The following is a 27745-nucleotide window of genomic DNA, read 5'->3' as shown; positions in this document are numbered from 1 at the left end:
TGACCATTTAAAAATTCAGAAAATTTTACAAAAAAAACCTTATACAAAGATTTTTCTAAAATTAAATCTCTAGCTTCTGTAATTTTTTATTTATAACGCTAAAGTCACCCTTCTCACACACATTGGCGCAATGTAAACTAGCGTTGGAAGAAGGGCACGGTTGAGTTTTTTAAATGTAATTCTTTAACTAATGGATCAAAAGATTTTACAAATTGGACATGAAAGATGATAAAATAAGCTATCTTATGGTTGTAATAAAAAGAAATAAAATGTATGGACATAAGTACGGTGTGGGCGGAAAGTGAGACTTACATGAATTTTGTTTAAAAATGATTTAAAAATGTGTAACTAATACAATTTTACTTACAAAGCTCTCAAATTTGCACAACTTACCTCTCAATCATCTTACTAAACGATGTTTCATTAAAAAAAAATCTCAAAAATTTTATTCAAATAATACGCTGTCTCAAAAAATGTAATTTTTGAAAACTTAATAGTTCTACAGAATTCCCACCATTTTAAGACGGTATTACTCAAGTTTGAATAAATCTAATACAATTTTTAAAAATATTTTTTTAAAGATTAGGATGTAATCTTTAAAAAACACTGAATTATTTTAGATTAAAAATGAAATAAACAATTTCTTTTTGAGAAAATTAAGAAAGATAACAAAAATGTAATACAAAAACCGAAAATTACCAGCTGAAAAAATGTATATACAGAGTGATCAAAACTTTTTTCTGTAAAACTTACCTAAAATTAATTTAATAATAAGCTTCAAAAATAATAAATGTTCAACAAAAAAAATTTTTTTTAGCTCTTATACAGCATGTCTGCGTAACTTGGAACCTATTGATAACTTTTTTAATATCAGTTTTACGAAAAAAAGTTATTCTTTATAAAATACTCTGCATCGTATATAACATAAGACGCAACCATTAAATATCAAATTTTGTTAATTTTGTACGAGGTATGTCAAAAAATATGAATTTCACTCAAGAGTAAAGTACCTTTATATTTCACAATATCGAAAATTTTTTTTATAAAGAAAAGTTGTTTGGAATTAAAAACTATGTTCCAATATGTAATTATATCCTTCTAATCGACAATTTGTTTTTTTTTAATATTGTTTCAAATTAATTATTATACCAAACATTAAATTTTCACTTATTATTTATGATAACTGATTTATTATTAATTTTATGAAGAAAGTTATTCGTCATAAATAGCTGTGCATGGTCTAACACTTAATATGCAAATATAAAATATTATATTTTATCAATATTATACGAGGTATTATGTAAAAAAATTGCATAAAAGTGTAATTGCATATTGACACATCGTTTTTAATTCTGAACAACTTTCCATAATAACAATTTTCAGTATTATGAAAAATATAGGTATTTTACTCCTAATTGAAATTTTTATTTATTGACATATCTTGTACAAAATTGATATTTTATGATTGCATTTAAAGTTTTAGAATATGCAGAGCTTTTTACTAAGAATAACTTTTTATTTATGATTCCATTGCAACAATTTTTTGAATATTGAAGAGATAGATTTTGAATAATTGGTTCTTTCTTTCTAATACATTTTAATTTTTAATATTTTTGTGAAAATTATTTGTTTATCTTTTTTTTTAAGAATAAAATTCCATATTTGTTTGATTGGATTCTACTTGTTTTTCATTTAAATATCCGCCATTTTGTATCCGCCATTTTGAAATTTAAATTTTTAATCTTTAATTCAGATTCAACAACCTGTTAAAAATAAAGACAATAAATGTTTTAGAAAAATGTTCTTTTTTATGTTCTTTTTAGAAAATCCGCATTTTGGATCCGCCATTTTATAGTTTATAATGTTAACATTTAAGTTAGGTTTATCAAAGCTCTCAAAAATAAATATATGTAGAAATAAATACATTTTGTAAAGAAATTATTATTTTACAACTATTTTTTAAGTTATCCGCCATTTTGGATCTGCCATTTTATAATTTAAATTATCAAAATTAGATTCAGGTTCAGCAACCTCTCAAAAATATCCACATATATGTAAACAAACACGTTTTATAAAAAAAATTCAGATTTTACAACTGATTTTTAAGGAATTTTAGGAAAAAATCCGCCATTTTGAATCCGCCATTTTGAATTTGCAAATTGTAATGTCTGATTCGGGTTCAGCATAATCAAAACTAAAATAAAAGCATTTTTTTATCAAAATAAAATGTTGAATTCACCCATATTCTTAACATTATTTATACAAAACAATTGTTATTGTTTAAACAATTAATAAACAATTAGCGGCGAAATTTGTGAGTAGAACTTTTTACTTTAACATATTTATAAACTAACAAAAAAAGTTTTAGAAAAATATAACCTTGTTTGATTTTTTCCGAAACATTGTATCTTCTCGTTCTAATTGCACTCCCCTAAGGACATTATAGAAATAATATATTAGACAAGCACTGAAAGAGTAAATGCACGGAGAAAATAATATGTTAAAATGAGTAGGTTATAATTATTAAAATAATATTGAATTGTAACGAACTTTATCTAAATAGCATAACACCGAAACTTACTAATGGGGTTTACTGGTTTAATAAATAAAATAAATAATTATAATAACAGAAAAGGTCTCATTAGACTGGTTGATACTACCTTTAGTGAAGGTTTTTTTTATTTCGGTCCTAGGTTTTAGAACTTTTAGCCACGTAATTAATAATGAGTAAGGTGCAGTGTGTGTGTGTGTGTGTGTGTGTGTGTGTGTGTGTGTGTGTGTGTGTGTGTGTGTGTGTGTGTGTGTGTGTGTGTGTGTGTGTGTGTGTGTGTGTGTGTGTGTGTGTGTGTGTGTGTGTGTGTGTGTGTGTGTGTGTGTGTGTGTGTGTGTGTGTGTGTGTGTGTGTGTGTGTGTGTGTGTGTGTGTGTGTGTGTGTGTGTGTGTGTGTGTGTGTGTGTGTGTGTGTGTGTGTGTGTGTGTGTGTGTGTGTGTGTGTGTGTGTGTGTGTGTGTGTGTGTGTGTGTGTGTGTGTGTGTGTGTGTGTGTGTGTGTGTGTGTGTGTGTGTGTGTGTGTGTGTGTGTGTGTGTGTGTGTGTGTGTGTGTGTGTGTGTGTGTGTGTGTGTGTGTGTGTGTGTGTGTGTGTGTGTGTGTGTGTGTGTGTGTGTGTGTGTGTGTGTGTGTGTGTGTGTGTGTGTGTGTGTGTGTGTGTGTGTGTGTGTGTGTGTGTGTGTGTGTGTGTGTGTGTGTGTGTGTGTGTGTGTGTGTGTGTGTGTGTGTGTGTGTGTGTGTGTGTGTGTGTGTGTGTGTGTGTGTGTGTGTGTGTTGAGTAATGGTCTTGTTACTTAATAAACACGACTTCATTGTATTTACAGAATCCGAACGTCTGCGGTCCCTCAGGTGATTACCTACTTTAGCGATGATTATTTACTGAAAAATATCAAATGTGATAATACTAAGGTCCTAGAAGTTAACAGCTTGAAGAGAAAAGTTAACGAAAAATAGATGGCAGCACAAAATTCGTCGATAGGCATATGATTATAGTAATATTTGAAAGCGAAATAGCACCAAACAAAATTAGAATATATCTTCATTTCTGTAAAATCATATCCATCCAGTGGTTCAATGTTACACTTATTTTAGATAGGGACATATTGCCCAAGTGTGTAAATCGAAATCAAATAAATGCCAAAGGTGCACCAATACTCACGACAAGAATACACCATGTGTAAAATTTTGTCTATATTGTCGAAGTCAGAACCATAGAACAATGTCTAAAAATTGTCCTATGTATGACCAGCAATATAACATACAAAATGGCTATTAGGAATATACACTTAAAACAAGCAGAACGTTATAAGGAATCCATGTACTCTAAAACAGTCACGCACAGTAGATTTGATTTATTTAATTATGATACAAATTTCCCTGCTTTTCAACAACCAATATTTCAAAGTGAGATACCCTCATATTTGCTAGAAAAGCAACAAAGAGAGGCACCAATAAGAAACGGAAATATTAATCGCCACCAAGGTCTCCATCTGGATCAATTATTGGCGTCGTCGTCTAGTAAAAGCCGAAAAAATGAGAAGAATAAAAAAAATCTTCAGTAATTCCAAATAGGCGAAGCAACAAACACTAAAAAGCATAAAACCTAGGCATTTTGTGCAGTAAGATGAATCGTCATGCAACTTTTGAATTCGATTCAGCAGTGTCAGGAAATTTTGTGAACTAAATTGATTTTCGGGAGATAAAAATTTCGATAAGAAAAATGCATTCAAAGTGCATCTTTGCACTTGAAAATGAAAAATTTAGACTGAAATAAGTTCAATTTTTATACTCGAAGGTTTTGGAGCTCGTTCAACACGAATTTCATCTTGGGATAGTCTCCAAGATACCTGGTGCCCAAGGTGGAACTCGTTGCCTGGAGTTTTATGTTATAATCATTCAAAATCAGTTGATAATCATTACTCGGGGGTTTTGGTGGCTGAGTACGAATTTCATGACGGCGATGGCCACTGAGACACCTGGTGCCCAAGGTGGAACACGTCGCTTGGAGTTTTATGTTATGATCTTTCAAAATCAGCCGATAACCATTGCTCGAGGGTACTGGAAGTCGCTGAATACGAATTCCATGACGGCTATTGTCTCCAAGGTACCTGGTGCCCATGGTGGAACTCGTCTCCAGGAGTGTTATGTAAAACCACCCGAGTAATGATTATTTACTGTTTTGATTATAACAAAAAATTCCAGGTGACGAGTTTCACCTTGGGCACCAGGTGGCTCTGTGACGATTGCCGTCATGAAATTCGTACTCAGCGACCACCAAAACCACTCGAGTAATGGTTATTGACTGATTTTGATTATAACAAAAAACACCACGCGACGAGTTCTACTCTGGGCACCAGGTACCTCGGAAACCCCCAAAATCACCGAGTAATGGTTATCGACTAATTTTAAATGATTATAACATAAAACTCCAGGCGATGAGTTTCACCGTGGACACCAGGTGCTTCGGAGACCATCGCCGTCATAAAATTCGTACTCAGCGACCACAAAAACCTCCCGAGTTTATATATTTATTTATTTATAGTACCATACAAATGACTTGGCCTCTTGTGACTAATCCATGTCGTTTCCAAATGGGATTAGAGTAGTTTACCTTTACATAATAATTTTCTATTTGACTAATTAACGATAGCCCTAATCTACTACTAATTCTGAAAGCTACAAATTATAAACAGTTCTAATGAACAATTAATAACAATTCTAATTAAAATTAGATTTTAATTTTTTTTGTGAACATATAATTTTTATAAAAGTGCTCCCAATTCTCATTCTCAGATGAGAAATGCCAGCACTATTCATCTAAAAATAGTCAAGAATAATGTCAAGTGCAGGTCTAAATCGACTTGTATGATATTCCCATTGGTATTTCGGTGAGCCTCAGACCCTTAGCTGAAAATATCCATGAGTATTAAAATTTCAGGTTTTTAGTTCTATTTTTGTTTGTTTGATTAATAGATTTTGATTTTTAATTTATTTTATTTTATTTTATATTTGATATTAATTTTTAACTTTTATTATATTAATATTTATTTAATTATTCCATTATTTTATTCTATATTTTTATATGTAATTTAAAATTTTTTATTTTATAATTTCTTATTCAAATTCATTGAGATTGGATATTTACTTGATTTCTTCGTCTAATATTATATAATTCTAATTGTTTCTTTGATATTAGTATATGTATTAAAATTATTTAGTGTATTAAGGTGATACACTAGCGATCAACAGGTAGCAAAAACGCGTTCCAAGATTGCGGCTGTAATTTTAAATATTTTTTCGAGATATTTGGCACACGTATTCGTAATATAATAAAGAATGGCGGTACAGAGCCCAATTTGAAATATATATTAATATGTGGAAATTACTCTGTAATTAAATAAAATATTAAAAAACGAGCCTGTACCGCCATTAAGAAGAACAAAAAATACACTTTCTTCAAATAAATTTTTTTATCCGATGTCTAGATTTTGTGTCATTTTGGAACTACTAAAATTTTTTTGTCTTTCGCAATTAAATACTATGTGTTCTGGTGTGCCTATTTCTCCACATCCACAATATTCATTATCTTTTAAATTAAATCCATGCAGGTATGTAGGGTACGGACCGTGCCCTATAAGAAAATGTATTAATCCTTTTTTTGGGTTAAAATAATCTGGTATACTTATTATTTAAATTTGGAATAAAATTATAGAGACGTCTTGCTTTAGGGGAATTATCGCATTCTATTTGTCATTTTCTATTAATTACTTCCTCTAATTATTTTTTTGTTCTTTTTTCTATTCCCATTAATTGTATTATTTTTTCATAATTTTCTTTTCTTTTTCAATATCTACCTGTTTTTGTGCTTCCAAGTGCATGGGCATTACACCAGTCAAGAATGTTAAAGCTGGTGTTGCTGTAGTAGTGAAGGCTCCTGTCATTCTAACAAGGAAACCTCTTTGTGCTTTATTTAGTTTTTCAGAATTTTTATTATTTGTTAGTTTGTGTGCCTAAACACTTGCACCGTACCCTACAATTGAGGCAAGTATCGTACTCAGGTATATGTATGCTGGAACGGAAATCTATACTCCCTTTGTGCTAGGCTTGCAGTGCAATGTATGACTTTCGCTGCCTTCTCACAGACGCTATTTATATGGTTTGTAAAGAGTTTTGGTTAATCGATTAGGATACCAAGATATCTAGTTTTTTTTTCTTCTTATTGCTTTCCCTCTTATTTGCATAATTGGATTTATTTTAAGTTTTCCTTTTACAAGGCTATATTTATATTGTTTTTGTTTCTGATACAGTTAGTTTAACTTTTTCATCCATTCATTTATATTTTTATGCACACCATTTGATTTTATTTCTAGTTCTCATCTTGAATTAGCATCTATGACAAGCAGGAAATCATTCGCATAAGCTATGCTCCCCAGAACTTCAGGATTCACAGCCAATCGTTCCAGCAGTTCTTCTAACATTATGTCCCAAAAAATAGGTCCACACACGGACCCTTGTGGACAACCTTTAGTTATATGTTTCGTTTTTTTATCTATTGGACAACTTAAGCTGGCATATCGGTCCTGACAATAGTTTCTGAAACTCCCGTACAAGTTTCTGGGGCAATGCATCTGTCAAAGTCTTTCGAACAATGCCGGCCACCATAAATTGCCAAAAGCTCCAGAAATGTCTATAAAGATCATCAAAACATACTTTTTTGCACTATTGATCATTTTTGACTGTTTACCGTGACAGATTTTACGTCAGTAGGTGACACTTACTAGCAACTCGACGGTAAGTAATCCAACTCGACGGTATAAGTACTCCAACTCGACGGTAAGTAATTCACTTACCGTTGAGTTAAAAAAATCTCTTAATTTTAATTTATTTTTTGAAAGAATAAAGGAAACTAACAAATTGTTTATTAATATTGAAACTTATGGTACAATTTGTTAAATTATTTAATGAAATCCCACTTGTTTGGGCTGTGGTTTCACTTCTAACAGAAACTCCTGCAGAATCGCATACATTACTAGTATTACTAGTATTGCACAACATTTTTTCTCTTCAAATACGCGATCAAAGTTGAAAACTTGGAAATATCAATGCCATCATAAAGAAAAACGGTGGATTTAATCATTGAATATTCTGCCCAGAGGCTTCCAGGAGCTTTCAACTGCATATGTCTTTGACCGAAATATGCCAATAAAGTCTTTTCTTCGATTCTTAAATTCTTGCCTTCGCACCATTTTGTAAAACTTTGGTAGGTATTTTGATAACGGATTTTGGATTTTTCGGGAATAATTGCGGAACACCCTTCTTCCCAAGCCCGCTCAATTTCTTCAAATTCACTTTCGCTCATATTTTAATTTATAATAATCAAAATTGTACTTAAAATTATTGACAACTAAATAAAAACTCAATTCTCCATTGTTGTTATGCACCCTAGTTACTACCTAACAACCAAAGTATCTATCTTGATAAAATGAATGAAACTAGTCAATATGACGAAAATGTTTAATTTTATAATTTATAATGGTATCAATCTTGCAAAAAACGTTATAAGCATGTCGAACGTTAAGCGTAACCAATCTCAGACAATAATTGGAGTCGTCGCTCCGCTCCTCCTCCAAACAATTGTCTTCGATCGGTATAAAACCCTTACCGTTCTCCATACTTAATATACTATTTTGTGCTTTCTTCAATTATACTAAAAACTTTATTGATAGCATCTCCTGTTGATTTTCCTTCCCTAAAGCCATATTGATTTGGATGAAGTTCAGTTTCGTGTCTTATTTGATTTAGTCTTTTACAAAGTAATTTTTCATGTAGCTCATTGGTCTATAAGGTTTAGGTAAAACTGGATCTTTATCTTCTCCTTTACTTGTGATTATAAGCTTGTTTAAAGTTGTTGGGAAACTTCTGTTGTCTTAAACATTCATTATACAGGGTGTCCCGGAAAATAGTGCGTTCCTTAAAGGTATAGGTAGAAGGCACCATGTAGGACAAAAAACTCTTATAACATTTTTTTCTAAATGCAACCGTTTGACCAAAAAATTAAAATGTATTTTGGTAGGCAAATTTAAATCTGACAACTATGTGCGGTACGCAAATTTAAGCATAGACAGTCCCATGTAAATAAATAGATAGAAGATAGATAGTAAACAGTTTTTAAAGAATCCTGTTTAGTGTCAATGCCGAAAATGTTTTCGAATAGTGAGTGTATTACCTATTATGTTATTACCTATGAATGGTGTTTGTGAAAGGTTACTTGAAACATCTATTCGGTATAATAATTATTTTCAAGTAAGTACAACTTAGTTATTTCAGTTCACAAGTAAACAAATTACTGAGACATTATCTGGTGTATTTAAGTTCCACTGTAAACTATTAAAACTATGTAATTCAGTTAAAGCCCTCAGCAATACTCAACATTCAACCCATTTAAACCTTACTAAATACATAATATTAGTTCAGTTAAAAGCTGTGTTTTTATGTTAAAAGATGTGTAATTCGTTTAAAATTATGCAATAGGTATTTCAATACATTTCAAAAGAAAATAATTTTAGTAAACAAATAGTAAATACATAAGTATTACCTACTATTAGGTTGGATTATTTTAAATACTGTTAATCACAATCACAAACGAGTTCTTATTATGTTATTATTCCGTAGTGCGTACGATGTTGCCAGTTTATTAAAATTTCCAAACATTAAAATACAGGTATATGGAAAACAATGTTAACTTTTTTTTGGAAACAGTTAACTTTAGAAAAAAAATGGTATAGGACTTTTTTGTTCCAAATTGTGTATTCTCTCCATACCTTAAAGGAACGCACTATTTTCCGGGACACCCTGTATAAAGAAGTGAGTATTGGTAAAGTACCCTGAAAGTGCCTGAAGAATTTCTACATTAATGCTTTCTGGCCCAGGAGCCTTTTTTTCTTTTCGGCATTGGTTTTCATACATTCATATATCCCTTCTTCAGTAAATTTTTTTAACTTTTTCTTCTGGCATCTCATACTCTTTTATCATCAGTGTTCTAATATTTCTTTGTTCTATTGTTTCATTTTCTAAGTCGTCAGGAGGTAGTAATATACCTAATAGTGTATCAGCTGAACCCAACTTTTTATAAATGGACCATCTGCTTTTTGTAAAGTAGAAAGCATTGTTGGATATTTAAGTTTTTTAGATACAATTTTGTATGGGACACCCCACCTAATTCTAAATATCTTGATACAAAAGTTTCCCAACTTCTCGCTTTCGTTATATTTATTTCTTCTCTGTATTCGATTTTAATCTTCTATACTCTCCTAGAAGTATTTGCCTCTCGAAAAAGATACTACATCGTTGATATCGCTTTCGCGCATATCTTACTCTGCTTCTCATTCTCGTGAGGTTTTACTTCCAGGCAAAGTTTTTTACTTTTTTATTATTGGACATTTTTGGGATTGCTATATCCATTGCTTTTCTAATTGCTTTAGTTAATTCTTTTGTTGCAGTATTTATATTATCCTCTGTTTGTATCAGACGTGGTGCACGGAATTCAGATCTAAGTAGTTCAATATTCGCTTGTCTTATATTGCACCTTAACGAAGACATTTCCGTATTACGTGGCTGCAGGTTACTCAAATTGAACGTTATGAGATTGTGATCACTTTTTGCTGCATGTTCAACTACTTTCCAGTCTAGAACTAGGTTTGCTGCTGAGACATTCGATAGAGTTATATCTATATTAATAGATGCACCTGCTTTATTCTGGAAAGTCAGTGGATTTCCTGGTTTATTATAAACTATTAGTTGAAGTTCATTTATTATGTCTTCAACTAACGTACCTTTCTGATATAATTCGAAATCTCCCGAGTAATGGTTATTGACTAATTTTGATTAAAACATAACATCCCAGGCGACAAGTTCCACCATAGGCAACAAATACCTCCAAGATAATCGCCAACATGGAATTCGTGCCCAGTGACCCCCAAAACCCCTGTGCCTTAGTTATTGACTGATTTTGAAGGACTATAACATAAAACTCAAGGCGATTCGTTCTACCCTGGGTACCAGGTACCTCGAAGACGATCACCGTCATGAAGTTCGTGCTCAGCGACCACCAAAACTTCCCGAGTAATGGTTATGGACTAATTTTGATTAAAACATAACAATCCAGGCGACGAGTTCCACCATAGGCAGCAGATACCTCCAAGATCATCGCCGACATGAAATTCTTGCTCAGCGACCCCCAAAACTCCCGAGTAATGGTTATCGCCTAATTTTGAATTATTATAACTTAAAACTCCAAGTGACTAGTTCCACCGTGGGCACCAAGTACCTTGCAGATCATCGCCGAGATTAAATTCGCGTTCAACCACCTCCAAAACCCCCCGAGTATAAAAATTGAACTCATTTCCGTCGGTATTGCCCGAGTTCTAAATTTGTCATTTTCCATCTCTTCGAGATGCATTTTGAATGCATCTTTATTATGGAAATGTTCATCTCCCGGAGATCAATTTAGTTCACAAAATTTCCTGACACTCTTCTGAATCGAATGCAAAAAGTTGCATGACGATTCATCTTACTGCATAAAATTCCTAGGTGTAATGCTTCGTTTCCTCGCCTGAAATACTTCTTGAGAGAATTTATGAAATTTTAAGAATAAATAATTGGTCAAAAGTGTTAACGTTGACTGCGTAGTATTAACTCGAAAGTACATTTCAAACTAAAAAAACAAGAAGACTCATTTATAGAGAATTATAATAGTGCAGATACAATGAGTATAACGTAGCTGAGAAAAATGAAACCAAACACGAAGAGAGGAACGTTTATTAAAAATAATATTAGAATTTTTGCAATGAAACTGTCGATCTTTCAAATTAAAAAATTATCCTAGTTTTACTTCCATTTTAAAATCATCTTACGATATTATAGTTTTATCTGAAGTATGGCTAAATTAAAATGCATATTTTAATATAAACTGCTATAAATTATAAACTGCTAATGTAGAGATGACGGTTATAGAGGAGTTAGCATACTCATATCTAAAACCATTGATTACAAAGAAGTTCCAGTTCAACATTATTCTAATACATACCGTTGTGGAAAGCATCATAGCACTTTTCTTATGTAAAAGTGGTTTTAGTTAAATTAGCTGAAACTTCGTATTTTTGGTCATCCTAATCATTGCCTTAAGACTCATAAATCAATTGTTTTTGAGTTACAGAGGTTCAGAGTGTCGGTCTTTAGTCCATTTGAATAATATATAGTATTTGTATCTTATAGGTCCAGGGTGTTAATGAATAAGTACAAGAAACTTCAGGGAGTGATTCTTCTGCATAAAACAAATGATAGTTTACTACATAATAGTGTCCGTAAATGCCTTGTTAGCCGAGACACGGGATGTTGAAATTTTCTTACAAACTGGCGATTTATATATTGATCTGCAACTGGTCTAGATATGCACATGAAATTTGGTGGGTCTGAAGAGTAGTAGTTATTGCTCGTTTTTGCCATACAATGAAATATTTTATATTCATCATTAGCGCGCATACAGGTATTGATCTTAATTTATTTAGAGACGAGAAAAAAATGATACGGGTTTGAGAAAAAAAAAAGGTAATTCAGATAGAGTTTAAATAAAAAATCATTTTTAAATCCTTAAATGGACACGAACATTATTATGGAAAGAATATCTTAAAAAAAATAACAGTGAAATTTGGCAATCCACAACAACTTTATGGGGGTTTTGAACAAGGCGAATCACACTTGCTTCGCAGTGACTGCTATACTGTATGGACCACGACTAAGTTGCCCCAGAGAGCCGCCGTAATATTATTATACATTACGGCTACGGCGTTAACTGAAACCCCCAATTTTTTTAAATGTTACAATTAAATTCATATTGAGGTATCATTAGCTAAACACAATATTTCTAAAAAATTGTTGCCTCTCAGTATTTTTTCGATAAGCCAGTTTTTATCGAGATATTTTGAATTTGTAAAATCCACCACATGTGTGTATTAGTGAATATGGGTAAGTAAGATTATAGAGACGATAATAATATTACGAAAATAATTAGTACCTATATTTGACACCAAGCATTTAATGACGGTCATTATGATGCGAGTATGACGGATACGATCAGTCACCAAAGCCGACGAGTCAACTGAAATTTAAATTTTAAACGCGGCCTACTGCAAATCCAGAAACAGGGTGAATTTTCGATATTTTGCTTCGCGTTAGAGATATCGGAAACAGTTATTTGGGAAAGTTATTCCAAATATTATTATAACCCCACATACCAAATTTCATGACAAAATTATCACTTTCAGTTTTTTCAGTATTTGCAGTCAGGATTTTACAACGTACAATTGGCTGTCCCGAGATGCATTTCAGGAGAAAAATGGTAGTTTTTAGGATCCTCACTGCAAATATTGAAAAAACTAAAAGTTCCAATTTTGTCATGAAATTTGGTATGTGGGGTTGTAATAATATCTGTCATAACTTTTTTAAATATCTTTTTTCTATGATGCTATACAATGTGCAGTGCAACTTCTTTCACTACTTACATACATTCAAAACGAACAATTTCTCAGGCTGTGAGAAAAGTCGGCCACTGCAGTGAGAAATATTTTTTCTCACGGGTTCCATACGTAGAATCGCGGTTTCCATGTCAACATGCACAATACAAACACAAATATTTTTGTCAAATAAAATGTGTCATATCAAAACTTACCAGGAATTACCTTTCAAAACTGTTCAAATATAACTGGTAACTATAATTTTAAATAAATTAAAGTATATAAATATTAAGAGGAAACAGTAGCGATCAACAGTTAGCGAAAACGCGTTCCAAGATTGCGGCTGTAATTTTGAATATCTTTTCGAGATATTTGGCACACGTATTCGTAATATAATAAAGAATGGTGGTACAGAGCCCAATTTGAAAAATATATTAATATGTGGAAATTACTCTGTAATTAAATACAATATTAAAAAAACGAGCATGTACCGCCATTAAGAAGAACAAAAAAAATACACTTTCTTCAAATAAACTTTTTTATCTGATGCCTAGATTTTGTGTCATTTTGGAACTACTAAAAGTTTTTATTTCATTAGTAGTTCCAAAATGACACAAAGTCTAGGCATCGGATAAAAAAGTTTATTTAAAGAAAGTGTATTTTTTTGTTCCTCTTAATGGCGGTACAGGCTCGTTTTTTTAATATTGTATTTAATTAGAGAGTCATTTCCACATATTAATATATTTTTCAACTTGGGCTCTGCATCGCCATTCTTTATTATATTACGAATACGTGTACCAAATATCTCAAAAAAATATTCAAAATTACAGCCGCAATCTTGGAACGCGTTTTGGCTACCTGTTGATCGCTACTGTATCACCTTAAGAATATTAATCCTCGTAAGGCGGTTCGGGGTGCAGCTGCACCCCAGACCTCGTTTTTCTCACCTATCTTTTTTAATAATTTTTGTCCATTTTTTTTATTCGCATTAAATTCAATTCTAAACGTATTCCACCCACTACAGCATTTAAAACTTTTGCGTTTACGTGTTTTTTTTTTGGAAAAATTACTGTAGGGTGCAAATGATCAAAATTTCACATATCCTGAATTGGACGTTTCTGATATTCCACCTGGAGCTAATAGAGCTACGGGACAAGGTCGGTGTTACTTATGTCAGAAAAAAAAAGACCGAAAGTCCCGGCATAACTACTGTATTGTGTGTAAAAACTTTATGTTGCTCACTCTGTGAAAAATTTCATGTGCTTGTCTTGCAACGATAATAATTTTTTTAAAGAAGAAATAAGTACTTTGTTTGTAAAATTATGTTTCATGGTATAATAAGCAAGTCCTAATTATCTTTCAAATCAATTTGCCCGACGTTCACATATAAAAAAAAATGGATAAACAAATGGGGTGCAAATGCACCCCGCACCGTTGTTTACGTAAGAATCTTAGCACCGCCTTACGAGGGTAGATACCTATATATGTGTATAATATGTATTTTATTTCAATTTTGGCATATAATCTACATAAAAGCATCTAAATTATTTAATTTTGAAATTTGAACTCTTGACAAAAACGCATCCATAGAAAAAGTACAGTGTACAACACGTGAAAAATCGACATATTCCTCCCTCGCTTGATTTGCGGCACACGCCTCGTACTTCGGCTCGTGCCAACAAACTTCTGCGCTCGTGAGAAATATGTCTTTTTTCTCTCTTGTTGTACAATATACTATTTCTGATATATCTATCGCGAAGCCAAATATCGAAAATTTACACTACTTGCGGATTCGCAGTAGGTCGCGTATAAAATTTAAGTTTAAGTTGACTATCTCAAATAATGTGAACATCAACCTGTATAACTGTGCAAAATTTCAAATCTATATTAATTTCGATAGCCGAAATATAGGGGTCAATATACTCTTAAATGCGACACGCTGTATTATGCAATAAAAACTAATAATCTAGAAAAGAGAAAAATTGATCAAGTGATTTTAATAACATACTGTTACTATCGGAACAAGTAGGTACATTTTGAACATTTTTAACTATTAATATACAGCAATGTTGCCGATTTTAGCGCTTCCTTCGGTGTCTTATACTTATCTACTCAAAAACTAAACAGTCTGTATATTTTTCCCAACTATTCTGATAGAATAGGATATATTTATTTTAAATTCTATTTTAGAAAGTATTTCCGTTTTAGATGTCATTAGTAAATTTGTTATTAAGAGGAGTATGTAGTCGACCGCGTGGTCGAATTTGAGATTTACGCCGAGCCATCGCTTTGAAACGCAATTGTAGCATGTGGCAACGTGGGGATCAACGTACGAAGACTCGCACAGCAGGACCGGGTTTATTTTATTTTCGTTGCAAACGGACTGAGTAAACCGCCGTGTAGTGAGAATAGGATTATAATATAAAGTAAAATGGTGAAAATTTATTATAAATAAATTTTAATTTTGTTGAATTTTTTTTTCTTTTTTGTAGTATTAACATTTTTATTTTTTAAAGACTTCGTACGTTTCGGCGTAATGCGCGATTACAAAATTTAATTTTTTTTTAATTAAAATACAAATATCACATATACTACATTCGCTCTCGCGAGATTTTTTTTGAGACATTCGGAATAGGAAACGTACAACACAAAAATTCCTACCTCACACTATTAACTGCTAAAATCAACTCAAATCAACTTAATCTTTCATTAAAAAAGAAGAATTATTAGAAATAGTGGGAGTGTCTACTAATCTAAGTGGGGGAAATTTTGTGAAGTTTATTTCTACAAAATATTTTTATTTTGTACAATAAATAATTTTCTCATTTGCTATCAATACATTATAATGGTTTAAATAAATAAATATTGATTGGCGTAAGGTTTATGTTATTTTTATGTCTGTTTACTATTAATAATATTGGATATGAGCAGGTGCGTTGGTTTTGTAGTAATTTCTAGTCACTTCTGACAACTGAATTTTTCAAAAAAGAAATTACTAACGTCAGTGTCAAAAAAAATCTCGCGAGAGAGAATGTAGTATACAATTGTTACTTAAAAATATACTAAAATATAATAAAGGTTGTTTTGTGTGTTATTAGTTTATTTTGAACGCCAGTAGTTTGAGTTTCTTCGCCTACAAATATCTACATTATTTTGTCATCAAAAATAATGTATGATAAGTGAAATGTCTTTGAAAAAAAAAGCAAAAATTGTAATACATACCCAAATGTAATTGTATTTTTTAGGGAAAATTTTTATATTTTTTCTTGATAGGAGCTTTTATAAAAACTTGTATTGACTGTCTAATTTTTCTTTTTAGGTAATAAATATATGTGATATTTGTAATGTAAAGTAAGAAAATTTAAACTTTGAGTTTTTAAAAAAATAAAATTTTTAATACTATAAAAAAGATAGTTAGTCGAATCCCCAAGATTTTTTGAACCGAAATATTTTCACGGCTATGATTTTTACAAAACACTTACAGTGTTGATTCATCAATAAATGTTAATTTAAATATAATATAATATATTTAGATGTCTACATTTTTTATCAGTCACCAGGATATCAAAATTTTAATTAACACGGTATACCTATAAAACTATATATTTTTGTATTATTAGAATGGAATTTGGAATTCAAAATAGTTAAGTACCTACTAATGGTTGGTGAAAACTATATATTTTTGTAAACTTAATACTAAAAACATATTGATATTTCGATTTTCAGGTGAAAACATTTTCAAAAGTTTATACAAAAAACTTACAGTTGATGATAGTGACTTTTTGTACGATTACAATTTTACTGATGGACGTAGTCAGTCTAACGTTTAAAACATAGTAATATAATGAAACCTAAATAAATGACGGTGTTACGACTTTATCCCTTATCGGTATCCCCTTTGGATGTAGCGGATCTAATAACTCTGGTAATAAACAATTGTTATAAAATATCTTTAACTTTGGTAACATTGTTTCTTTCCAGAATAGGTCATCTCGAGTGATCTATAACAAACAAAAAATTGAAATATTATAAAAATTAATATATTGTTATTAGTCATATCCGAAATATGTTAATAATAACTCCTAAAATGATTATATTAAAAACTATACCTTTTCTACAAGGATACCGTGAGGACTCCATATCAAAAAATATCCAAATTGCCGGTCTGTAATGGCCAATTGCCCCTGAATTTGAAAATAGTAATTATGATTACGCTTCAAATGAAGTTCGCCGTTTATTAGTTCAGCAAAAGATATTTTTTTTGAGATAATTCCATCTCTAGGTGTGTGTTCCTTGATAGATAGAGGGCATTTAATTTCAATAAGGGCTTGGTCCCCTATGAGACCATCTGGACTTGCACCCAAAAATGGATATTGCTGATCGATATGGAAACCACTCTCGTTAACTTTTAGATTGAATTTTTTTTCAAATTCCAACAAAGCCTTTGATTCGTTTTCATTTCCATACCGAGTAGCCTTATTGCCAAAAAAGTTTCCATACAGTAAATTTTTAATTGTATTAATAGGCGAAGTAGTGGATCTCATTTTGCAAATTTGCCCAAAATTCGAAGCTGTAAGCCTTACCAATCTTTCTTGAATCCATTGAGGATTAGACTTTTGCCCCAACGTATTTCTCTCAATTTTTTTTATTTCGCCGGGCGTTTTTGCGAGAGATGTTATAAAATCTTGTGCCTTCTGTTTATACTCGTCGCTATTTGGATTTAAGGGCAGATAGTTGGCATTGGGGCCGTAATCCTGATCTGGCAGGTTTTGTTTAGCCGATTTCTTTTTTTTTTTGGAAACAAAGTTCTTCTAGCTTTAATTTTGGCGTGCTCTTTTTTCTTTTTTAAATAAAATTTTTTATAAAAGCCTTTTGGACTATTGCCAAACATTGTTTTATTTATCATTCGATGGTATTCACCACCCGAATTGAACGATAGTGCTGCCGCTTCGCACCTCGTCTGATATGACCCTCTTAATGAAAAATTTATTCTTTTACCCCCAATGAATTTACACACAACGCTGTTATAGTGCTCTGCCAAGTTATTGTCCATGTTCATAATAAGACTACTTGCATTGTCAATAACTCTTTGAAGGGCACTCATTACGTCTTCATAGATACCACATTCTTTCATAACGGGTATTATATTTGTATCTTGACCCTCGCATTTAAAATATTTTATAGTTTTACAAAGGTTGTGCTCTCCAAAAACATGACTGGGCGCATTATTTATATCATTTCGGAGCAACTGAACTTTTTCTTCTAAACTTGTGTTTTCTCCGATTCGGTAGGTTGTTGCTTTCGTGATCGCACTTCTGAGGCGCATAAACCTAGACAGAACACATTTTCTTAGAGTTATTGGCACAGGTTTATTTTGAGAATTACTTCTCTTCTTGCCTAAAATCAAAAACAATATTAGTTTCATTAATAATTTCACAATATTTTAAAACTTACTGCTGATTTCTCGTATTTTTTTGGCAAAATTTCTTAAAATATGATTTTTGCATTCAATTTTCTGCACCAAGCAATTTCCATATGGTCTTATTTCTAACAGTTTCCTATATACAGAGGAATCACCATCACCAACCATTTTAGAATATTTTATACCATATTGATTAAGGCTATTTCTGAAACCCTCTGCTATGATATCTGTTTCCATAGCTGTTGAACTGCCCGTCCAATTTTTAAAGCATCTATGTGTTGGAGTTTCTTGTTCTTTGCTCTCATGCCATGAACAAATGGAGCAATATTTATTTCTGACTCCAAGAAATAATAGTTTACCCGTATTGTATCCAATAATACAAGCCTAAAACAATAATTAACAATGCAACAGTATGAAATAATGTTATATAGATTGCAGCTGTTTTATTACAACTTATTACTTACGACTCCGGACATGGCATCGTAATTAACGTTATACGACCTTTTACTCCAGGCTCCATCTGTAACAACGGTTATGCATGGAATGCCGTTTTCGTCAACGTTCCCAGCATCTTTAGCCATTTTTATTTCTTCTGCGGCTGCCAGTTCCATCGTTTGCCATGCTGATGCCCTAATAAACTCTGCAACTTGTTCGTGATAGTTGTTATAAGTCTTTAACGTCATGAATGGTAGATCTAGAGTTGCAGCCAGTTCAGATGTCTGAGAATATCCAATACCAGTAGATATGGATCCCAACACAATGGATGAATTAATATTTACCTTATTTTCAGACTTTTTATCTGATGTGATTGTTTTTAGGCAGTTGCACATTTGGCATTTTAGGTAAAATTCCGAGAAAAGGCCAGTTCTTTTTTCGCCAACCAGCTTCATATCGATAATTGAACAATCAAATGGCTTATGTTTTTCTCCATTTAAAATATGCTCAAAAAAATATTCGATATTAATTAAGCGTCTTCCTTGACCGAATGTTTTCCTAAAATCAAGTCTAAATAAACGTGTGGCAGATAAATTAGAGTCACAATGAACAAGTTTCGTACAATTGTTACCCTGCAGTTTAAATACAATTAAGTTAATTATATTATTATTCTAAATAATTTCACTTACTCCTGAAAAATTGCGTCACTAGTGGAATAAGTTTCACGGTCCATATTTTCTTTGTTAGCTCTAAAAAATATTCGTATTGATCATAAAATCTATTAGTGTGCTCATTTACAAGCTATACATTTTTACCGATCACAGTGCCTATTTACTTATAAAAAAAATTGTGAGAAGGTTAAAGTTTAGTTCGTTTCCAATTTCAATTCATAAAAAGAAGACGATACAATTAAAAAATATTTAAAACGATTTATGCTATCTGATGCTTTTCCATTTTACGTAGGTATTAAAACCACAGCTTTGTAAATGTTCTATGTAACCTACGTTCGTTTTCAAGTAATAAAGTTATAGAATGGTAAAAATATATAGAAAGTTAAAAATTGAAAATACTAAAAAAATTATAAAATTCGTCTTAAAATATCAGCTTTTTGCAAAATAAATTTTACAATTGTCGTTTGTTTGACATATTTTTAGTTGTTTTTTTGGTTATAATTTTTACTTGTTTTTTGTCAAAAATCTAGTTGATCTTATTCACATACACTTTTTAAGATATAGATGACATATGTTTCTCATGGAGTTTTTATGTTATCTTCGGTAGTATTTTTTAACACTAATCAATATTATTCACTATAAAAATACCTATTTTTTTCTAAAGTATTACTACCAACTCATTTTTCTATTCGAGTTGATTATTCAACTGCTACGTTCTATACTATTCGTATGATTGTGGAACAACCTATATAATTTATCAAATAAAATCGGTCGCAATCTTTCGTTATAATTCCGTATACGATCGTATATTACATATGTTATTTAAAAAGACTACTATAATTACATATTTATCCCTTATCATTATTATTTATACTTACATTTCAGATGTACTAGGAGAATTCCCTGAATCCAATGCTGGTGTTATGTTAGTACTATGGCAATTAGAAGAATCAGCCAATTTTTTTGATTTTCTTAATCTAAAAATTTCATTCAATTTTAAGTTGCCTTTCAAGAAATAGCTAATTATAATGTTTCATTATTATTATAACTAATTTAACTTTTTATAATTAGTGTACAGGTGCCATAAATAACAAATACGTTCTTACTACGTTTTATTACATCAACAATAAAGTTCGAGATGATAAAGTTATTACAACTTACCTAGCTATCGCCTTGCATCTTTTTCGTACACTTTTTCTAACCGTCGATACACATAATCGTTTATTCTTTTTGTTTCTCTCGTCTCTTCTTACGCGACCCATGGTCTTCTTTTGTAAAGCAAACTATAATTAAAACTGTTTTTCACACTACTTTTTACACTTAGTCTCACACAATGAACAACAGAAAATTATTAATTAATATAATTAAAAAGAACACAACAACTAACACAATATACGAAAAAACTAAAAATCCCGACAGCCAACTCTGTAATCGACGAACGTAATTTGGTGGCACGCGCCAGACGATAATTATAATCAAACTGCAATATCCTTTTCTAACATCAAAAACATTAGCCAGACAGTGCCGCTAACGGCGGCTCCCTCACATCGACGTTGTCAGATCCGCTGGAAAGTTCGAGCGTCTTCTGATTTGGTCATTATTTTTTTGAAAATTTTGAAGCATGGAATGTAGGACTTACATTCATTTTTATTGAATACATTATTAGTTCATATATTAAGAAAAATCATATTAAACGCCGCACTGCTGCATTTTTTTAAATAAACGTATCATTTTCAAATTAACAAAAAAAAAATTTTGGTTTTTCAAAAATATAAAAACAGAGCGATAAAAAGCCTTTTTTTTTGAAGCAAAACCCAAAATTTTATTTATTTCAGTTAAGCCGTTTTCCTTCATTTTTATGCCCCGTTTACTCATTTTTATGGCTGGTACACAGGCCTCTTAACAGAATTTATGCTTAGACATTTCTCAAAATATATTTAAAATAAAAATGAAAAAATCCATTAATAATGTTCAAACACTCGACCGTATGCTACTATTGATAACGTTTATGTGGGATAAATTAACTGTAGAAAAGGTTTGGCAACGTCGCGTTCATCATTTTATTTTAAAAATGGCAGAAAAGTTTATATCGTAAATTAGATCTAAAAGCTGAGCAAAAAATGTCAGTCAGCTGACGGCGTCACAAATTTTAAATGTTTGCCGACTAACTTTATGGATCAAAGGGATGGAAAGGTTTGCGACAAACTGTGTGATTTTAATTTATTATCCAATTCATTTAAAAATGAAACGTAAAGCTTTTAGGTTGCACAAATAATGTTTCTAAGGTTCATTTATTAACTTATATTCACACGAAATTGAACTGAAATATTTTTGCGACGTTTTTTTACCCCTAATAAGACATGCTATATAAGAGGAAGTAATTTGTTTGTATAATTTTGATATCTAAAGAAATAAATAAGACATAAGTTTGTTGAAATAAAAAATAATTTGAAAAAGTAATAAACAACTAGTGCGAATTATTTTTCCGTTATTTCTTACAGAATGTTTGTAGTAGGGGGAAACTCATAGCCGTTAGACCAGGACATTTAGCAAAAAATACATTTATTTTTAGATACAGCACCTAGAGACTTGCAAATTTTGCATTGTGTTCAGGATGATGTCAGGAACAAGGTTTACTATTGGTAGGGGAGCCCCAGCTGGGATTTTTGCAGTTACTCGAGCGCGTCAGATTATCATATGGGGAGAAACCTGGTACCCTGCAGATGTACCTCTACTATATATTGGCTATTAATACAGGGAAGTTCGTTAAGGGGGGCTCGAAAAAAATCTATCCTTAACAATACTCGAAATTGTCAGATTAAGATAAAGTGAGTTAAGTACATGCAAAAGAGTGTATATTTAAAAAATCTGATGATTTGAGAGGGGCGTAAGGAAATGGTGAGTCACAAAGTTTCACAAAAAAAGCGAATATTTCGCAAAATGAACTTCAGATCGAAAAACTAAAAAATACGTCTTCAATATTTTTCCCCACGTCACCCCACGGAGAGGGCTGGGGGTAAATTTAAAATTTTAAATACGAACCCGCGATATTTCGCAAAATAAACATCAGATCGAAAAACAACAAAATACACTTTCAAAACAAGTAATTGGACTTCGTAAGTCCTAGGTTTTCACCCAAAGTAATCGAAAGTAGAACTGGAAGTCGATATTTGAACGCTTCGTGTAACTTTGTGTCGATCGATATACGATTTTACTAATTTTGAGTCATTTTGACTAAACTTTGGATCATCATTGTTTAAACAGAAATAACTTCAAAACAGGAACTAACGATTAAAATTCACCTTTTCAATACGCTTCGATTGATGTGTTACATGTACTATTTCTGCGACTATAACGGCACTTCTGATTAGAACTTTTTAACCGGAAATGATATAAAAACCAAAACCAAAATTTTTTCTTATCTTGCTAAGGCACGTCGAATGATATATCGCTTATACTATTTTGGTGACTTAAGAACAGTTTGTGCATACTGTTCATGTCAAATTTCTCATCTTTAATACCATCCTTGGGTTATAAGCTTTCATTCGACACCTCATTTGTCATTTTATCTGTATTAATAATGGAGGAGTTGTATTCGCGGACGGAAAGACAAATGAACAGACAGTCATGAAACCGGAAGTATATATTTGTTCTCTTCTTGCGAAGTAGCGTCGAATAATATATCACGTGTACTATTCCGGTGACTTTAAAACAGTACTTCTGGTCGTATTTCTAAAACCGGAAGGCCTAGGTCAAATTTCGCACATTTAGTACCATCCTTGGATTATAAACTTTCATTCGACACCTCAATTGTTATTCTACCTGGTATAGTGACGCAGGAGTTATTTTCGCAGTCGGACGGACAGACAGCCTAGGTCAAATTTCTCACATTTAGTACCATCCTTGCATTACAAGCTTTCATTTGACACCTCATTTGTCATTCTACCTGGTATAATGACGGAGGAGTTATATTTGCGGTCGGACGGACCGACGAACAGACAGCCTAGGTCAAATATCTCACATTTAGTACCATCCTTGGATTATATGCTTTCAGTTGACACCTCATTTGTCATTCTACCTGGTATAATGACGGAGGAGTTATATTCACGGTCGGACGGACCGATGTACAGACAGCCTAGTTCAAATATCTCACATTTAGTACCATCCTTGGATTATAAGCTTTCATTTGACACCTCATTTGTCATGCTAGCTGGTATATTGACGGAAGAGTTGTGATTACAGACAGACGGACAGACGGACATGGATAATTCAAAGTTTTCACATTTTTTCAAAATTGGGTGAAAACAATATTTTTGAAAAATCTATCGAATGATACCAAACACGACACTCCACGGAGGTGGGGTGGGGGTTACTTTAAAATCCTTAATGAGACTCCCAATTTTTATTGCAGATTTAGATTCTTTACGTAAAAATAAGCAACTTTAATTTGAGATATTTTTTCGAATTATGGATAGATGGCGCTATAATCGGAAGAAACGATTACTGGAAATGAAAAATTTAATTAAAAAGTGAAAAGTCCTCACTAAAATGGAAAAATTTTACTTAACTCTTTTTGGTTGTAGGACCTAACAATCACAACCCAGTAGGTCCCCAAAACACTCGAGTGACTGCAAATTTCACATAATTTGCTCCCCTGCCATATAGAAAGATGTATGGAAATGGGTGGTTGCATTTTAAAGTGCATATAATGCATCCAAAAGTGCATAAACATTTTGTTTACTTATGGGTTTTTGGTATCGCTGAAAATGAATATCAAAACCGATCACCGGAGCACCTGGTGCTCAGGTTCACTGCTAAGGCACATCATCTGAACTTACGAGGGATCTCGGCACCAAATAGACGCAAACCGACTAGTCGGGGGTTTTTGGGGTCGCTGAACAAGAATACGCTATCGGAACTGACCTCCGGTGCACCTAGTTCTCAAAAGCTCTTTGAACTCCAAAAAATAACACGCCTTGGTAGTAACCATTTTACAAAAAAATCAATTAGAAGGATGTAATTTCATACTGGAATATAGTTTTTAATTCCAAACAACTTTTCATAATAGCAATTTTCAATACTGTGAAAAATAAAGCTACTTTTCTCGAAATTCGAACTTTTTGACATACCTCGTATAATATTAAAAAAATTGATATTTGATGGTTAAATCTTAGGTTTTGGACCATGCACAGCTTTTTATGAAGAATAACTTTTTTTCGTAAAATTAATAATAAAAAAGTTTTCCATATGGACACGACTAACAGGGACATACTGTATATTTAGTTTTTTTTTATGTTTAGGCTGCTGTACACTCATGTAAATATAAAATTCTCGTTACCATGTCCAATGTTGTTAATCGGTGTTTCATTGACCTTTATTCATGCTATTTCTCGCTCGAAGCTCTTTCCATGATTTCATCAGAGTAAACATTGAAAATTAGTGACACTGACTAACACTTTTCTTTTTGATAATGTAAAAAATGTTTATTTGTGAAATATACATTATTTTCTATTTTCTGACAGCGGTAAATGTATAATGAATTGAATAAATTACATACATTCTTCTTTTTGTGTCAATAGCTAATTTAATTAAAAAAACTAACATCACTTTATATTAATGTTTATATTACTGAATAGAGAATTTCATAACCTTTCAAATGAACTAGCATACGGCCCATATTCTCATTTAAAAAAAATTGAAGGCACTCGTGGAAGTGCCGACAGAAGTGAAAACTTCTTATAGTATATAAATTACGAGCTCAATGCTTTTTCCCCGTCCAAAAAGAAGTGCTATACCTATATCATATACACGATGCGTATGCCCTATGCTATTATTTATGTATAGGAAATTATTTACAAACTCAGTCAGCTATCGATTTGACAATTTGTTCTCCTTGTATAAAACATTTACTACATTGGCAAACATTAAAGGATCTTTACGGGTCTGATCATATTCCATGCATTACACAAATATATATGTCTCCCAAAATTAATAAATCATTATCTTGTAGAAAATGGAATATTAAAAAGGCTAACTGGGATCTATATTATATGGAGTCCCATGAACAGTTTAGTAAAACAGAAGTTGGTGATTACAATTCTTTTATACAAATTGTAGAAACCACAGCAAACTTTTCTGTACCTAAATTTAAATCCAATCAATGTTCAAATAAAAATAAACAATGGTGGAATGAAAAATGCCAGTATTTAGTACAGAAACGAAAAAATAGTTTTCATAAATATATGAATAATCCCACATTAGATAATTTGTTAGAATATAAAAGAACTGATGCTATAGCAAAAAAAAAACTTTTAAACAAACTAAAAAAGATAGCTGGATAAATTATTGTAAATCTCTTAATAGATCAGTACCCCTTAAGACCATATGGAAAAAGGTAAATAACTTTAAAAATCGCAAAATCTCTAATCAAACTCAATCAGATCAAGAAGAATGGCGAGCGGAATTTCATAACATTTTAACTCCTCCATATGTATCACCTGATTCAATCTTTCTTGACTGTCCAGGGGTGACAGAACACCATAGTAGTGTCAATTATCTCACCAATCAGTTTTCAAAACAGGAATTAGATACGGCATTTAAAAAGTCTGCCAATACAGCCCCAGGTTTTGATAATATGCATTATTCTATGTTGTTTAATCTTTCTAAACCAGGAAAAATTTTGCTTCTAAATCTACTAAACGATATTTGGTTAAATAAAATCGACATACATTCACAATGGAAAAACTCAGGCCCGGCCCCAGGGGTGGGCGAACTGGGCGGCTGCCCAGGGCGGCAAATTTAGGGGCGGTAAATTTTAGAGGACAGCCAATTTTTGAAATTGAAGAAATATAAATTCGTTCTTAATATTATCAACGGAACAGAAAAAGAAAGAGCGGAAAAAATGCAACTGTAAAAACGAGAATTAAATACCTAAGCGAAACAATAACAATTACAAGCTTCAAATTGACAACACCGCCTTCTTCTTCCTCGCTTAAGAATAGTGGGATCAGAATAGTGAGGGGCGATTCTGATAAAAAATTTCGTAACAATGGTAATTTTTTAAAGCTTGTTGATCTCTTTGGAAAATTTGATTCTGTCTTACAAGAGCACATTAGCAAAACAACGAATGGTAGTAACAAGCAGCATCACTACTTGGGAAAACGTATTCAAAACGAAATTATTCAGCTCCTCCATGACCAAATCAAAAATAAAATTTTAAACTTTTTGCAATCAGCAAAGTATTATAGCATAATTGAGAGGGTCTGACGTAAATGGGTTTAAGTGCAGTTTTGAGAGTTCTTAGATAATAAGCTTAAAAGTTGTTGAGTTTTATAAATTCTAAAATACTAAGAAAATGTACTTGAATCGGTACATGGTATTGATAAATGTTACTCTTAAAACGGTTCAAGTGCTGATTTTAACTATTACGTAAGTACTAATCATTTTCATTCCAGCTTGTATTACAGCAGTTATCCACAGTGTAGTTACAACTGGCACGTTGCATAATATTTTTGCATAATTAGTCTTCGAAATTCGGTACAAATATAATATTTATTTACTTGAAATTAATCCTGCATTTTTTTGTTTTTTTTTGGCACAGGCTTTTGCCATTCAGCCAGTCACAACTTTTTAAATTCTTCCTAAAGCAAAAGTAATCCTGCATTAACATGAGGTTTTTACAGAATACTAAAAATAGTTTTGTGGTAAAATGATTCAAGCGTGCTTAAACCTGTTTACTGCTACTTGTTTTTACAGAATACTATAAAAATAGTTTTGTTGTAAAATGGTTCCAGCGCACTTAAACCCGTTTACTACCAATGCAAAATGCAATTGTTTTCATTAAGATAAATGTAATGGCGATAGCTGACGACTGTAGGGCGAAATATGCTTGAATCCTTTTACCACCAAGTTATAAATCCATTTTTAAATAAGCGAATCTGTATTTCGAGCATATTTTTAGAAAAGTGCACTTAAACCCTTTTACTTCTAACCACCTCAATTATTTTAGATTGTACACCTTATATTTCTGGGGTGGAACAGATGACTATTGTTGCACGTTTTGTCGATTTAGGTACCTGTTCACGAAGTGTTAAAAGTGCAGAACATTTCCTTGGATTTGTGCCTGTACTGGAATCCACTGGCTTGGGACTTAACAGAA

At 32.0% G+C, this 27745-nt stretch overlaps 2 protein-coding genes across 2 annotated transcripts in view; both read right to left on the bottom strand.

Moving 5' to 3' along the window:
* Window positions 1-27745, bottom strand: part of LOC114339632 (glutamate receptor ionotropic, NMDA 2D-like) — a 362257-nt gene that overhangs the window by 153089 nt on the left and 181423 nt on the right. The gene's annotated exons all lie outside the window — the stretch shown is intronic.
* LOC126886012 (uncharacterized) lies at window positions 17346-19114 on the bottom strand. The gene is made up of 2 exons (XM_050652846.1): window positions 18514-19114; window positions 17346-18456 (listed from the first exon to the last, which is right to left on the bottom strand). Exons 1-2 carry the CDS (start codon window positions 18716-18718, stop codon window positions 17780-17782), a joined length of 882 nt encoding a protein of 293 aa, XP_050508803.1. The 5' UTR covers window positions 18719-19114; the 3' UTR covers window positions 17346-17779.

Source organism: Diabrotica virgifera, chromosome 6, assembly GCF_917563875.1.
Source record: "Diabrotica virgifera virgifera chromosome 6, PGI_DIABVI_V3a".
Taxonomy (NCBI): domain Eukaryota; kingdom Metazoa; phylum Arthropoda; class Insecta; order Coleoptera; family Chrysomelidae; genus Diabrotica; species Diabrotica virgifera.
This window is presented reverse-complemented; position numbering and strand designations above follow the sequence as displayed.

Coding starts and splice junctions, on each gene's coding strand:
- LOC126886012 (XM_050652846.1), bottom strand. CDS start 18,718: ATGGAAACAGATATCATAGCAGAGGGTTTCAGAAATAGCCTTAATCAA. Junction 18,457..18,513: donor AAAAATACGAGAAATCAGCA/GTAAGTTTTAAA, acceptor TTTTGATTTTAG/GCAAGAAGAGAAGTAATTCT.